The following is a 13,196-nucleotide window of genomic DNA, read 5'->3' on the forward strand; positions in this document are numbered from 1 at the left end:
TTTTAAAGGGAAGAAAACCTAACATAGAGCACTTACGTATCTTTGGTTGCAAGTGCTATGCTAAAATAGAAAAACCCTTTCCGAAGAAATTGGATGATAGATCAAGAACCCTGATTCACCTAGGGACAGAACCGGGCTCTAAAGCCTACAGACTGTATGATCCTATCAGTCAAAGGGTGGTAGTGAGCAGGGACGTAGTTTTTGATGAAAAGAAAACATGGGAGTGGACGTCATCGAGTTCTGAAGCGCAAAGGGATGAACCAGGCACATTGACGATCACATATGGAGAATATGGAAACAGAGGGGTGAGGGAATATGAAGATAGAGATGAAACAGAAGACAAGAGTGATGAAGTCATCGAAGATCAAAGTGCAGTGCCTATCTTACCTGATAACAGTGCAGATGATACAACAGAGATGGTTGAGCTAAGAAGATCAACGAGAGTGAGTAAAAGGCCGGGTTATCTAGATGACTATGTATACTTAGCAGAGGCTGAAGGAGAACGACTTTTACTATTGATAAACGAGGAGCCGTGGGAGTTCAGTACTGCAGTAGAAGAGAAAGTGTGGAGAGATGCATGTGAAGAGGAGATATCATCAATCATCAAGAACAGAACATGGGATTTAGTAGATCTTCAAGATCAAACGCAAGCAATTGGACTCAAGTGGATCTTCAAGATCAAACGCATCTCCGATGGTACTATAAACAAACATAAATCAAGACTTGTTGCCAAAGGATTCATTCAAAGGCATGGGATCGACTTTGAAGAGGTTTTTGCTCCAGTTGCTCGAATTGAAACCGTCTGTTTCATCATTGCTCTAGCTGCATCTCACGGATGGCAAATACATCACTTAGACGTCAAGACCGCGTTTCTCAATGGAGACCTGAAAGAAGATGTTTATGTCACACAGCCAGAAGGTTTCATAGTAGAAGGGAGTGAGCATAAGGTTTACAAACTTAACAAAGCACTTTATGGTTTGAAACAGGCCCCGAGAGCATGGAATGAAAAGTTGAATAAAGTTCTTGGAGATATGAACTTTGTGAAGTGTTCAAAAGAAGTGTCACTATACCGTAAGCGTGAGAAAGAGCATATACTCCTGGTAGCTGTGTACGTAGATGACCTTTTGGTCACCGGATCGAGTGTAATCATGATTCACGAGTTTAAGCATGGGATGTCAGCACAGTTTGATATGAGTAATCTCGGATTATTAACCTACTATCTAGGCATTGAAGTCTGCCAGTCCGATGGAGGGATAACACTGGTGCAAGAACGATATGCAAGAAAGATATTGGAGGAGTCTGGGATGATTGAGTGCAACACAGTTACTATTCCGATGGATTCGGGACTGAAGCTTTCAATGGCTGGAGATGAAGAACCAGTCGACGAGAAGGAGTACAGAAGACAAATAGGTTGCTTGCGGTATCTTATTCATACACGACCTGATCTATCTTATGCTGTGGGCGTGTTGAGTAGATATATGCATGAACCAAAGGTGTCTCATGCAGCAGCACTCAAGCAAGTACTTCGGTATGTAAAAGGAACGTGCTCACACGGTCTTAAGTATGATAAGGCGGGCAAGAGAGAGCTAGCAGGTTATGTTGACAGTGGACACAATATTGATGAAAATGATGGAAGTAGTACCACAGGACACATCTTTTACCTAAACGAATGTCCAATCTCGTGGTGTTCAATGAAACAAGAGACTGTGGCTCTTTCCTCTTGTGAAGCAGAGTTCATGGCAGCCCCCGAAGCAGCTAAACAAGCAATATGGCTCCAAGAGTTACTTGAGGAAGTCAACGAGCAAGCGTACCAGAAGACAACAGTCTACATTGATAACAAGTCGGCGATTGCATTGATAAAGAATCCAGTATTCCATGGACGAAGCAAGCACATACACAAGCGATATCACTTCATACGTGAATGTGTAGAGAAAGAACAAATCGAGGTTCTTCATGTGCCTGGAAGCGAGCAAAAGGCGGACATACTAACCAAGGCACTTGGGAGAATTAAGTTCAAGGAAATGCGAGATCTTATTGAAGTTCAAGAAGTGAAGAAAGTAGACTTCAAGTTTAAGAGGGTGAATGTTAGAGATAAACTTGAAGTTAACTTGAAGCCCAAGTTAGACTAATCCTATTAGTATTGAGAAAATGAAATATGCTATTTATGTGTTTTAGGGTTTTTGATATCTCTATATAAGAAGATGCTGAGTTGTGGCATGAACTTATGAGTTTAATAGAGATAGTGTGAGAGCTTAAGTTTTGAGAGATTTTCTTAAGCTAATAAGAGAGTAATTCTTATTGATCTTTGAGTTCTTAAACACACTGCCATAATATAGAAACCAAATAAATTTCTTTACTTTTCTATGATTTTATTATTATTTTTTACACCTCCATAGTTATATATGTTTATATATTTAATTTATTGTATTTAAACAAACTTCTTCTTAATAAAATTTCAATAACTTCTGTCAGATAAAAGGAGGGGGGGGGGGTAAATCGCTAATTTTGTCAACACAAATTTACATATAATAAAATAATTAACTATTCAATTTGGACAAGCCTGTTAACTAAAGTGAACTTCTATATGGGCCTAAAAATCTTAAAAGTGGCCCATTAAAGATCATCTGCTCGAAACCAGCAGAGTCAAAGAGCGGCAAATCGTCGTCAAGAGACTTTCCCTTGCTGAATCTGTAACGTTGTCTCAGCTCAGGCGTGGATGCCACAATGCAAGGAGGATCATCTGGTATCGGTTACGGTTTAAAGTATCAGGTACTTTCGCAATCTCGATCTCTCTTCAATCTACAGCTTCTGATGGTTGCTTTTGCAGGCGAGATGTATATCGGATGTGAAAGCAGACACGGATCACACCAGCTTCCTCACTGGAACACTAAGCCTCAAAGAAGAGAACGAGGTGATGGATCTTTTAGATTGCATTTGTCTCTTTATCCGGATCTGAAGAGTTTCTGATTGGTTAGGTTCATCTGCTTCGTCTGTCATCTGGTGGATCTGAGCTGGTGTGCGAGGGTTTGTTTTCGCATCCTAATGAGATTTGGGACCTTGCTTCTTGCCCTTTTGATCAACGCATCTTCTCTACTGTCTTCTCCTCCGGTAATTTGAGCGTATTAGTAGTTAAAAAGATAAGACTTTGCGATTGAAAGAACATATTTTTAGGAATTTAGGCGGAAAGGAACTGTCTTTACATTGTAGACTATGCATTTGCACTTGAAAGTGTGTTACTTTTAAAGGACCCTTTGTCAATTTATGGAACCATGATTCATCCGGTCCAATATGGCAAATGTCAAGAGACTTATTACAATGTTGTTTCCGTTTTAAAGGCGAGTCATTTGGAGCAGCGATATGGCAGATTCCTGAGCCGTACGGTCAGTCAAATTCATCAACTTTGGACTGTGTTGCCTCCCTTGATGCACATGTTGGTAAGATCAATTGGTGAGTTTATCTACCGAGTGAGCTCCAAGAGTCCTAGAACGTGTTACTTTCTTATCCACATTCTCATGAACGTATCTCTTTTCCCTCTTTGTGGAAACAGCGTTCTTTGGTGTCCCTCTGGAAAATCGGACAAGCTAATCAGCATGGACGAGCAGAACCTTGTGTTGTGGAGTTTAGACTCTTCGAAGAAAATTGCTGAGGTGGTATCTAAGGAGACGGCTGGTATGCGGCATTCTTTATCTGGTGGAGCGTGGAATCCACATGATGTGAATTCTATGGCAGCGACTTCTGAATCATCTATCCAGTTCTGGGACTTAAGGACTATGAAGTATGTCACCATTTTTTTTATATACTCTATTCCTGCTTGCATAGCTAGCGGCTTCACCTAATCAATAGTCTGTCATGTTTAGTTTGTATGTTCCAAATTCAGATACCTTTATGTTTGAGTTTGATATGTTTGCATGTTTACAGGAATGTTAATTCAATTGAACGTGCTCATGTACGTAATGTTGATTACAACACCAAGAGAGAACATATACTTGTAAGACCTGACTCTAAATACAAGCTGCACATATATAAAAAATATTGTCAGATTTTTGTATTATGTGTCTGTTGTGTAGGTCACTGCAGATGATGAATCTGGCATACATATCTGGGATCTTCGGAAAGCTAAGGTTCCTGTGCAAGAGCTCCCTGGTCATACACACTGGTAACTTTAGCTCTATGCTCATTTCTGGAATCTTTTTCCTTTCTTGATTGTGGTTCACGTAAATATAAACCTAATGCATTGGACCTGGAAATGTCTCTCATGTGACAATTATTACAGGACATGGGCTGTCAGATGTAACCCTGAGTATGAAGAGCTAATTCTGGTACTCGTTTTCTCATACCTTTACCTTCTTAGCACAATTGGAGTAACTATATTGTAACTGTGATTGTCACTATAAAGGCTTCAAGCTGAAATGCTCTAGATTAACTAGGATGATGCTTTTACCTGTTGAGCATTACAACTCGATGATTCAGGGACAATTTTGTATATTTTTAGAGTGTTGTTTCTGATTAAGTTTAACCAAACACAGAGCGTTGGAACAGACTCAGCTGTAAACTTGTGGTTTGCTTCGGCATCTAGTGAGAATCAAGCCTCAGAAAGGTAGAGTTCTCTTTATCATCATCACACCCAAATCATTTGCAGTTTTTCCAACTTTTATTCCAACGCCTATGTTCTGCAGGTCGGCAGAAGCATCGCGTCAGCGTGTGAATCCGTTGCTAAATTCTTATACAGACTACGAAGACAGTGTGTATGGTAAATGCTCTTGGACCACACTGAGTTCATAGTTCAAACACTCCCATTGAAAGTTGATCATGACTACTAACATAATTGCTCCCACAGGCCTCGCTTGGAGCTCTCGCGAGCCTTGGATTTTTGCATCATTGTCATATGACGGCAGGGTACTTAACTAAGAACCTAAAGAACATTGGAGAATTAATAAAATAAATCATGTACTAATATACTTTGGTGTATGCTTTTGTTAGGTTGTGATCGAATCCGTCAAGCCTTTCTTACCGAGAAGATAGGTACATGCAGGTTGAGAAGAAGCTGCATTATCATGTTTGAACGTTTTTGAGAAGAAGAACAAAGAACTATTATTGTAACCTGTTTCTGATGTCTTTGGTCATCCCTGTCACTCAAGTCGCAAGCTAGAGAGAGATTTGCTACAATTCAATTTTATTATATAAGATTCTTTCTCATAATGATACATATGCCCACTTTGTTTTCCTTTTAATATAAGCTACATCTCTAACCAACCCCTGATTCTGGAGGATATTGCTAAAGTATGATTGAAAACAAAAATGGCTCTTTCCTAGAGAAACAAAGGACGCTCTATGTACACGAGACATTCAATAAGAAATGCTTACAACAAAGGCTTTAACCCCAAGGTTGGAAAAATTCACTCTGAAGTGTGTCCAAGCAGATGAGAGATTCAGTTGTAATGATGTGATGTAACTAGTCTGATAGCATTTCTTCAAGCTCTGGCTCATCAGAGGTAGATGGATCATCGTAGTCTAAACTCGTCCCATTGTACAATCCTCTGTCTTGAAGATCACTTTGCTCTTCCTCATAGTCTGGCTCCGACCAATCCGGCTCATCCTCTTCACTTTGACCATCATTAGGTACTGTTACTACTGCTGCTGCTGTGTCTTTATTTGTCGATTTGTTTTTCTTTCCAAGCTTTCTAGATTCTATTTGCGCCTTTGCCTTGGCCTCTGTGTCTTCGCATATGCACGTGGAAGGGTTCTCGTGAAACTCGCCTCTTCCAGCTCTTACTTCCTTTGGCTCTCCCATGAACCCTCTCTGAAACGAACGGACCCTAGAGGTAAACTCCTCCCAAGTCGTGTTCTCTTTGTTCAGGAACAGCCTGTAAAGCTTCTTTGCGTTTGGTCTAACCGTGGGCTTATGTCCAAAGTATCTCCTGCAAATTCAAAGCTTAAACACTTTGCAAACACCATCAAAGCCAAGAAGAAGAAGAAGAAGATGATGATGTTTTAAGTACCTCCTCCCAGCCAATATTTTAGCCATATTGCCATTGTTGTTGGTTACAAACACGTCGCTCTCATCACACACGAGGAAGTCTAGCGCAGCCATTCTCGAAGAGTATGAAGCAAAAGGCTCTAGCTCTTCCTTTGTAGCGATAGTGTCTTTTGAGTAAAAGTGTGGAAAGAGTGCTTTCAGAGGAGCCAAAGACTCTTCTCCTCCGTATACTTCACCAGACGCGACGTATATATGAACATCACTGCCGTATCCCAAAGCTCTGAGCATTAGTCCGACTTCTTCTGGAGTGAGTGGACACCTTCCTTGTCGCCTTTGCTTCTCCGGGTTGTTAATCTGCAAACAAAGTTGCAAAATTAGCTTTTTTAACATACAATGAAGTGAATGTTAATGAATAGGACATTACATGTAATGTTTTCCATCTTCTTCTGATTGCTGCAAGCTCTCTCCTTTCTTTATCACCACCACCGTAATAGCATCCAGAGAAAGCAAGCATGTCAGGCTCAAACCTGCCACAAAGCCATTATCACTTGCGTCAAAATATTCTTTTAGATTTAAAGGTGAAAGGTGGTGGTACCTTAGATGTAAAGCGATGAAGTGTTTGCTCCTCAGTCGCATGCGCCGGACCAATTCATTACCCATTTTAAGTATCGGATCAGTGAACTTAAGAGCATGGTAATTTACTCTACATCTTAGCTTCTGCAACTCGTCGCTCAACTTGTTTGAAAGTCTATAATCAAACTTATTCAGTTGAACTGCCTGAAGCATAATACAGAAAAAAAATAAGCCTACAGCAAGATACTTGTTCATAAGACAACACCAATTCTCCATGAGTACAAAATGCATCAAACAATGCAATAAAAAAAGAGAGCTTCAGGGAAGAAGGAAACTTACATGCCTTTTGTGAAGAACAGGTAGAACCCGATTAATATAGCATCTCTCGTTACATTTCCGTGGGACACGCATTCTACTTGGACTCCATGGTCTCCCTCCTTTCTGCGGAAGCTGCTTTACAACTCTAACGTCGTCAGACAGAAACGACACAAACCAATCAACATCAAAGATATGCGAGAAGTCACTGCAGACAAACGCACAACGTTACTAAGTCATTTTCCCTTTTGGGAGTGAAAAAAATATGAATGATTAGTCTGGTGCCGACCTGGCATCCTTCCAGTAAGACTTCTGGTCTAACTTTGGAACCACAAGAGTGGCGTTTAGAATCCTTGCCGCAACAACAGCATCTACAATCTGTTCAAAGACACGTCAGAACAAGGTGCTATATAATCCAATGTGACAATCAAATGAGATATATAAAGTATAAAGCCAAAGAAGGAGAATAGAACTAACTCCAGTTCGTTGTTGGTTCAAGCCACCACTGGTGGCGATTGCCAAGTATCGATCATTTCTCGTCACTGCTTTCGAATCTGCAAAGAGATAACTAAAAGTCAAAAGCCTGATTCAGTAGCTTAAAGTTTCCAACTTTGGTAAGATCAATGACACAACAAATGAATAATAAAGAGCGTTACACACTTGGGAACTTGGTGCTAGCATTGCTGCATCCGCAGAAGAACTCAGCGTTTCGTGAACGCCAGACATCACGATCTGATCTGCCTCCATCTCTCTGTAAACACACACAAGATCTAAGCCATTTTTCACAAAGTCGAAAGCTTTGAACTTTAAAGGAAGAAGAATAAACCCACTAACCGGGACTCGGAAAGCTGCTGATTTGATCGAATCACTGCCACTGCCTCCTCCAATGTTGATCTGCTTCAGTAAGAAAACGACATCGTATCAGAAGGGATCAAAAGGTGAGAGATTTATAGAGCGAGAGAGAGAGAGAGAGAGTACAGATGTGTGGCGAACGCGAGGTGGGAGGCGATCGGAATCTCCAGGATGGGGAGCGAGGAATGAGAGGAAGGCGAAGAGGACGAGGAGAGACAAGGAGACGGCGAAGACGAGAGGGAGGAGGCGGCGGAGACGGTTGTAGTAAGGGTAGCGCCGCCGCTGGAAACTCATGACGGCCGCCGCGCCTAGGGAGAGATTGGGAATCGAAACGTGTAATAAAGAATCAGAATGTTTCAGAATCACGAATCATGCTTTCTTTCGATCACGAGCGACAACGAGAGAGAGAGAGAGAGAGAGATTTGTCTAGAGAGAGAGATACTACGGTCTTGTGTGAGTGTAAATATTTATTTACCTGTTCACAAATAAATTGAATATTTACTTCTTCACATCAAAATATTTTAGTTAGTTAAACAATGAATGTTTTGATTTAAAAAAATTATTTAAAAATCGCTTGAGACTTGTAGAGATTAGAGAATATCAGGCTGTAAAAATTATACTTCTTCCGTTTCAGTTTAATTGTCGTTTTAGGTTTATGCACACAAATTAAAAAAACATTTAATTTTGCATATTTCCTAAATAAAAGTATTATTACATATACACCTAACCATATTGTAACCAATCGAAAAATATAATAAAAATATTACTATTAAATTTTGCATTGAAAACATAAAATGACATTTAAAATGAAACAAAATTTGAATTCTAAAATACCAAATAATATAAAACGGAGGGAGTATTATTTTTGTTAAAACATTTCCAACCCATTGATATTTATCCCTATAATAACATTCATAGTCAAAACTAAATTTTTTATTTTTTCTCTTTTTAAAAAAAAAATATTTATATTTTATATTTTAAGAAATGTTGTATTAAATATATACTATAGTAACTTTATTTCTATTATAAAATTTATCTATTTAAAAAGAAATACAGTAAAAATTGTTTTAAGCAAATAAAATTAAAACATTGATATATAGTTTACAGCTCTTTCATCCATGATTTAAAAAAGTACACTGAAAATTGTCTTAAGCGAATAATTTTTTTTTTTAAAAAATTGATAAAGTTTACAGCTCTTTCATCTATGATTTAAAATTTCAAATCAATTATGCATCACCGGTTTGGTTTACTAAACTGTTTTATAGAAAGACGTCAGCAAACAAAAAATAAAAACTCAGACCACCACCTTAGTTGTTAGGTGGTTTGTATTGCAAACGACTAAAGATGCTTCTAATCGCCGTGCAGACTCATCTCATCAAACTGTTCACAATGAACCGGCTAGACTCACCAGTTTGTGAACAGAGAATCAACAGATGTAGAGACGAAAAAGCCACCTACTAACCATACTTGTTAGATAGTCCTTTAGCCCATGGACTTTGCTCTTCCGACCATATAACCCTCACCCCGAGCATCGAGCACCACCTTAGATTCAAAAGCGCAGCTGCAAGATGCTCCCGCGAGTCTCTAAACAGCTCAATAATCTTCGTCTCAGCTTCAGGGTCTTCACTCGTGACAAAACTTTCCTCAAGCTCTGTCTTCTTCTCCTGAAGACTCTCTTTCACTTCTCCGCCGAGCATTCTTAGGCTCAGAACATTCAACGCTTCTATCCCCGTCGTGTGATACCCTTTCTCCACGTAACAGTTGAATACAAAATGGCATGTCGATGGGTCTGGATTCACTTTCTCTCTGCGCATTTGCTCCACTATGTACTCAACCACGTCGATCATTCCCTTCTCAAACGCTTTACGCAGAACGGTGTTGTATGATAAGACATCGAGGTGTATCCCTTCCGATGCAGCTTGGTCCAAGAGATTGAGCGCCTCCTCGAAACTCTCATCGTTCAACAAAATCTTCATTAGAGCAGTAAACGTGACCGCTTTTGGAGAAAACCCGTCACGGATCATCATGGAGACTAAGGCACAAGCTGATTTGTAAGAATGAATGATGCTGCAACAATCAATCATTATGTTGTAGGTAGCGGCGTCTGCAGGGTAGCCACATGCTTTCATCCCTTTGAATATTTTGATCACCATGTTAGTCTGCATATGTCATTTTTAAGAATAATAATAACCAATCAATATTGTGTAAACGCTATATGTGTGTGTTGGTGTGCAATGAAAAACTTACTTCATTTGCCTCAAGAAGTGATTGAAGCACTATGTTGTATGTAGGCGTCTCTAGATACATATTCTCAGCTCTTTGCAGGCGCCGGATCATCTCGTTCACCATACCTTCAGCTCCGAGGGCTCTCAGCTAAAACAAGGACAAAGTAAAGATTGATAGTATCGCCTCTAAAGGTGTTTTTCAGCTGCAGTTTAACTAGATAACATTACATCTGATTCGAATAGATTAAGGAGCAGAAACTAACCACGTTCCGAGTTGAGATAGGACTGTGCTGAAGACCATTTCTCACCATATCCATTTCTATAGCGTTTATTCTTTTGCAACAGTCCACTTGTGACAGCATGTTGCCTTCTTCATACGGTGCATTCACATTACCAAATAATGAAAAGAGCAGTTCATAAGTCCTCATGTCAGGACGCAGATTCAGCTGTTTCATCCTAGCCAATACTCGGACAGCACGCTCTGGTTGGTCCTACAAAACATTAGTAAGAAACTGTAACTCACAGTGACTTAGGTAAACCAAGGTATCGAAGGTAACTAACCAAGGAGTCACACGCAGCAAGAAGATTATTGAAAGGATACGCATACGAGCACTCAGACACTTGATCCAGTAGATGTTCAGCTAAATCAACTTGAAAGGCCTTACTGCAATACGCTGAAACCGTAGCGAGAGTTGAGTTATATGGTTTCAGATTCTGCTGCTGCATTACTTTCAACTGCAGTAGAGATTAAAAAAATTATTATAAAGAAAAGAGATGTGGATTGAACATTACATAAACACTTACCAGTGTCATCCCATATTCGTATGCTCCTGGAAACGCAACAGCTCTAATGAAACCATCATACGTGTGACTCGACGGTACCAACCCAAGATTCTGCATCTGAAGCATCAGCTGCTCCGCTAGCTCAGAGTTTTTAGATTGTCCACATGCGTGAATCACATCGTTGAACGACCACCTGAGGATCCTAGTTGCAGGGATGTTGTTACTCTGACCTTTCGGCAAAACCACGTTAGAAGACTCAATGCCATTGCTCTTTCCATGAGCATCCACCATTAGAGAAACCGTGTGATCATTTACTCCTCCTAAAGCAACTTTCTCTGATCTCGTCTGAGTACTTGATGGTATAGGGATATCTAGTCTCGTGGAGTGCAATTTTCCGCTTTTGAATTTGACAAAGAGCTCTCCTCTTGAAGCTAGAGCCACCATGTGTTGCAGTAATTCATAAGCTGATTTCAAATCACCCAACCTCGTAAAGGACCATATGAATTTTCTGAGCGAGAGTATACTCAGACTATAGTGGTCCACATAGTGCTTCAGTATTTCATTGACAGACGGTAGATTGCGCTGAAGAACTGCAAGCTGAAAATAATATTTAATCAGATAACAAAGAAAAGTAAAATCAATGCAAATGAAATCTCTGAGAATAATATGGGACACAATGAATGGGCCTTGAAGTACGCATGGGCATTCAGTTTTCGGTTCGGTTTTGGTTTGGATAATTCGGTTTTCAATTTTTCGGTTCTAGAAACTTAGGAACCGTTCGTTTATTTACAAACTTTGGTTTAGTTACTTTGGTTTTCGGTTCGAATAGCAAAGTTGGGAACCGACTAATATCCTAAATAAATTTGGTTTCTCAGATTTAGGAACCACCGTTCAGTTATTTACAAAATTCGGTTCGGTTTTGTTTGGTTATTTCGGTTTTCCGTTTGCGTAGCAAAGTTAGAAACCGGCTAATATCCTTTCGGGTCCAATTCGGTAAGATATGTTCTTGACTAACCTTGAGAAGTGCTGCATATGTTATCTCATTCTTCCCTACTCTCCTTTGATCCATCAACTCCAAACATCTACTAGCGTAATTCCCGTTTCTCGTTTTGACACAGGCTCCAAGAAAATAGTTATACACAGGCAAAAGAGGAGAGATGCTATCATTTCCCCCTAAAGCCTGAATAAACTCTGACGCCTGAACAATTATAGAGTGTTATTAGATGAGGGCATGTATGGATTCTACTTGGATACTGGATTTAGAATATTTATTACCTTATCCAAGTGTCCCCCATTACAAAGAGCTTGTACTATGAACAACAAAGATCTGCTGTCAAGATTGATTTCATTCTTACACATTGCACTGTAAGTCTCCATGACAAACTGCAGGATACAAATAACTGCCTTCAGATCCGAATAGTGTAATCATTCACCAAAAGAACAAGCCTAACCGATGCTTTATAAACTTATACCACAGGGTCAGGTGATCGGGCACAATACTTAAGAACGCCGTGAAAATCATCGGCACTAAGTGGATTGTTTCCATGTATTAGCTTTGAAAGTAGAGCAGAAGCTCCAGGCCTCTCTCCAGAGCGAAGTGCGTCAATAATCTTCTCTTGTAAAACCTTCCTCGTTGACTCATCTTGGCATTGAATAAATTCATTACCTGCACATGGAAGCATTAGATCAATAAGAGAGAGAGGAAACAGAACATAAAAGGGATGATAGTAAGACATACCTATCAATGTCGTGACACTACGAGAACAAGAACAACCACCAGAGCCACCATTATCAATTCCACTTCTTCCCAGTTCCTAAAGTCAAACCACCCATGTAAATCAAATTACAATCTATTAAAAAAAAAAACACTAACCATTAAACAAATCTCAAAAGCATAACAAGGAACGTGTAACTAACCCGAGATAAGGTTGGTCTAAACTTAGACGACGAGGAGGAGCTCACGATAAATCTCAATGGAGAACGCCATCTACATTGCACAAAAACAAGAATCAAACTCAATCAACATTCATTGAAGTAGTGATGATAGTCAACACTAAACCCAATTCGCCAAAACAACTTACAGAGCTCTGTACATTGCCAAAGATCAAAACTTTACGATTATATCACAGCTAAAATCTGCAAAGATCAAAACTTTACGAATTAATATCACAAACGGGAGCAATTGGGTTCATCAAAACTCCTTGAGATCGACAGAAAACATACGAAATGATCGAAGACTTCCTTCACGAAACTTAAAACCCGTTAGCAAAAGTTTTCAACTTTCGTCTTCGATTAGGAGACACAACTCAATTTCAGTAATGTTTGCTTTTTGTATCGATCTCACTCTCTGGTTCTAACAATGTCAAAGAGAAGAGAGCAAACGAAGAAACTCATTTCAGGTTTTATCAAAAACACGAAAAAAGCAGTTAATGGGCCTTTATCTGAAGTTAGCCCATTTACATTTCAGTAAT

General features: G+C 39.6%; 3 protein-coding genes across 4 annotated transcripts; 1 reads left to right on the plus strand and 2 right to left on the minus strand.

Annotated features, from left to right (window-relative positions):
- Positions 1 to 2,624: 2,624 nt before the first annotated feature.
- LOC106300509 (WD repeat-containing protein DWA2) lies at positions 2,625 to 5,206 on the plus strand. Its single transcript, XM_013736664.1, has 12 exons — positions 2,625 to 2,769; positions 2,828 to 2,911; positions 2,976 to 3,108; positions 3,336 to 3,447; positions 3,548 to 3,775; positions 3,919 to 3,988; positions 4,068 to 4,156; positions 4,274 to 4,319; positions 4,527 to 4,597; positions 4,677 to 4,750; positions 4,838 to 4,896; positions 4,981 to 5,206. The coding sequence occupies exons 1-12, from the start codon at positions 2,725 to 2,727 to the stop codon at positions 5,020 to 5,022; spliced, it is 1,053 nt and encodes a 350-aa protein (XP_013592118.1). The 5' UTR covers positions 2,625 to 2,724; the 3' UTR covers positions 5,023 to 5,206.
- A 40-nt stretch (positions 5,207 to 5,246) lies between these two features.
- LOC106300508 (uncharacterized protein At1g04910) lies at positions 5,247 to 8,160 on the minus strand. 2 transcript variants are annotated; one of them, XM_013736663.1, is made up of 10 exons: positions 7,844 to 8,160; positions 7,700 to 7,759; positions 7,526 to 7,616; positions 7,343 to 7,419; positions 7,155 to 7,243; positions 6,890 to 7,073; positions 6,573 to 6,754; positions 6,402 to 6,504; positions 6,000 to 6,331; positions 5,247 to 5,918 (listed from the first exon to the last, which is right to left on the minus strand). In XM_013736663.1, the coding sequence occupies exons 1-10, from the start codon at positions 8,009 to 8,011 to the stop codon at positions 5,453 to 5,455; spliced, it is 1,752 nt and encodes a 583-aa protein (XP_013592117.1). In that variant the 5' UTR covers positions 8,012 to 8,160; the 3' UTR covers positions 5,247 to 5,452. The 2 variants fall into 2 exon arrangements, with proteins under 2 accessions (XP_013592117.1, XP_013592116.1); XM_013736662.1 differs by having other exon boundaries at positions 7,700 to 7,762.
- Positions 8,161 to 8,894: 734 nt separating this feature from the next.
- LOC106296278 (pentatricopeptide repeat-containing protein At1g76280) lies at positions 8,895 to 13,087 on the minus strand. The gene is made up of 12 exons (XM_013732378.1): positions 12,949 to 13,087; positions 12,807 to 12,861; positions 12,643 to 12,712; positions 12,464 to 12,539; positions 12,198 to 12,391; positions 12,001 to 12,108; positions 11,741 to 11,923; positions 10,747 to 11,322; positions 10,504 to 10,677; positions 10,206 to 10,433; positions 9,965 to 10,090; positions 8,895 to 9,876 (listed from the first exon to the last, which is right to left on the minus strand). The coding sequence occupies exons 2-12, from the start codon at positions 12,818 to 12,820 to the stop codon at positions 9,175 to 9,177; spliced, it is 2,451 nt and encodes an 816-aa protein (XP_013587832.1). The 5' UTR covers positions 12,821 to 12,861; positions 12,949 to 13,087; the 3' UTR covers positions 8,895 to 9,174.
- Positions 13,088 to 13,196: the final 109 nt, after the last annotated feature.

This window comes from Brassica oleracea, chromosome C6, assembly GCF_000695525.1.
Source record: "Brassica oleracea var. oleracea cultivar TO1000 chromosome C6, BOL, whole genome shotgun sequence".
Classification (NCBI taxonomy): Eukaryota; Viridiplantae; Streptophyta; class Magnoliopsida; order Brassicales; family Brassicaceae; genus Brassica; species Brassica oleracea.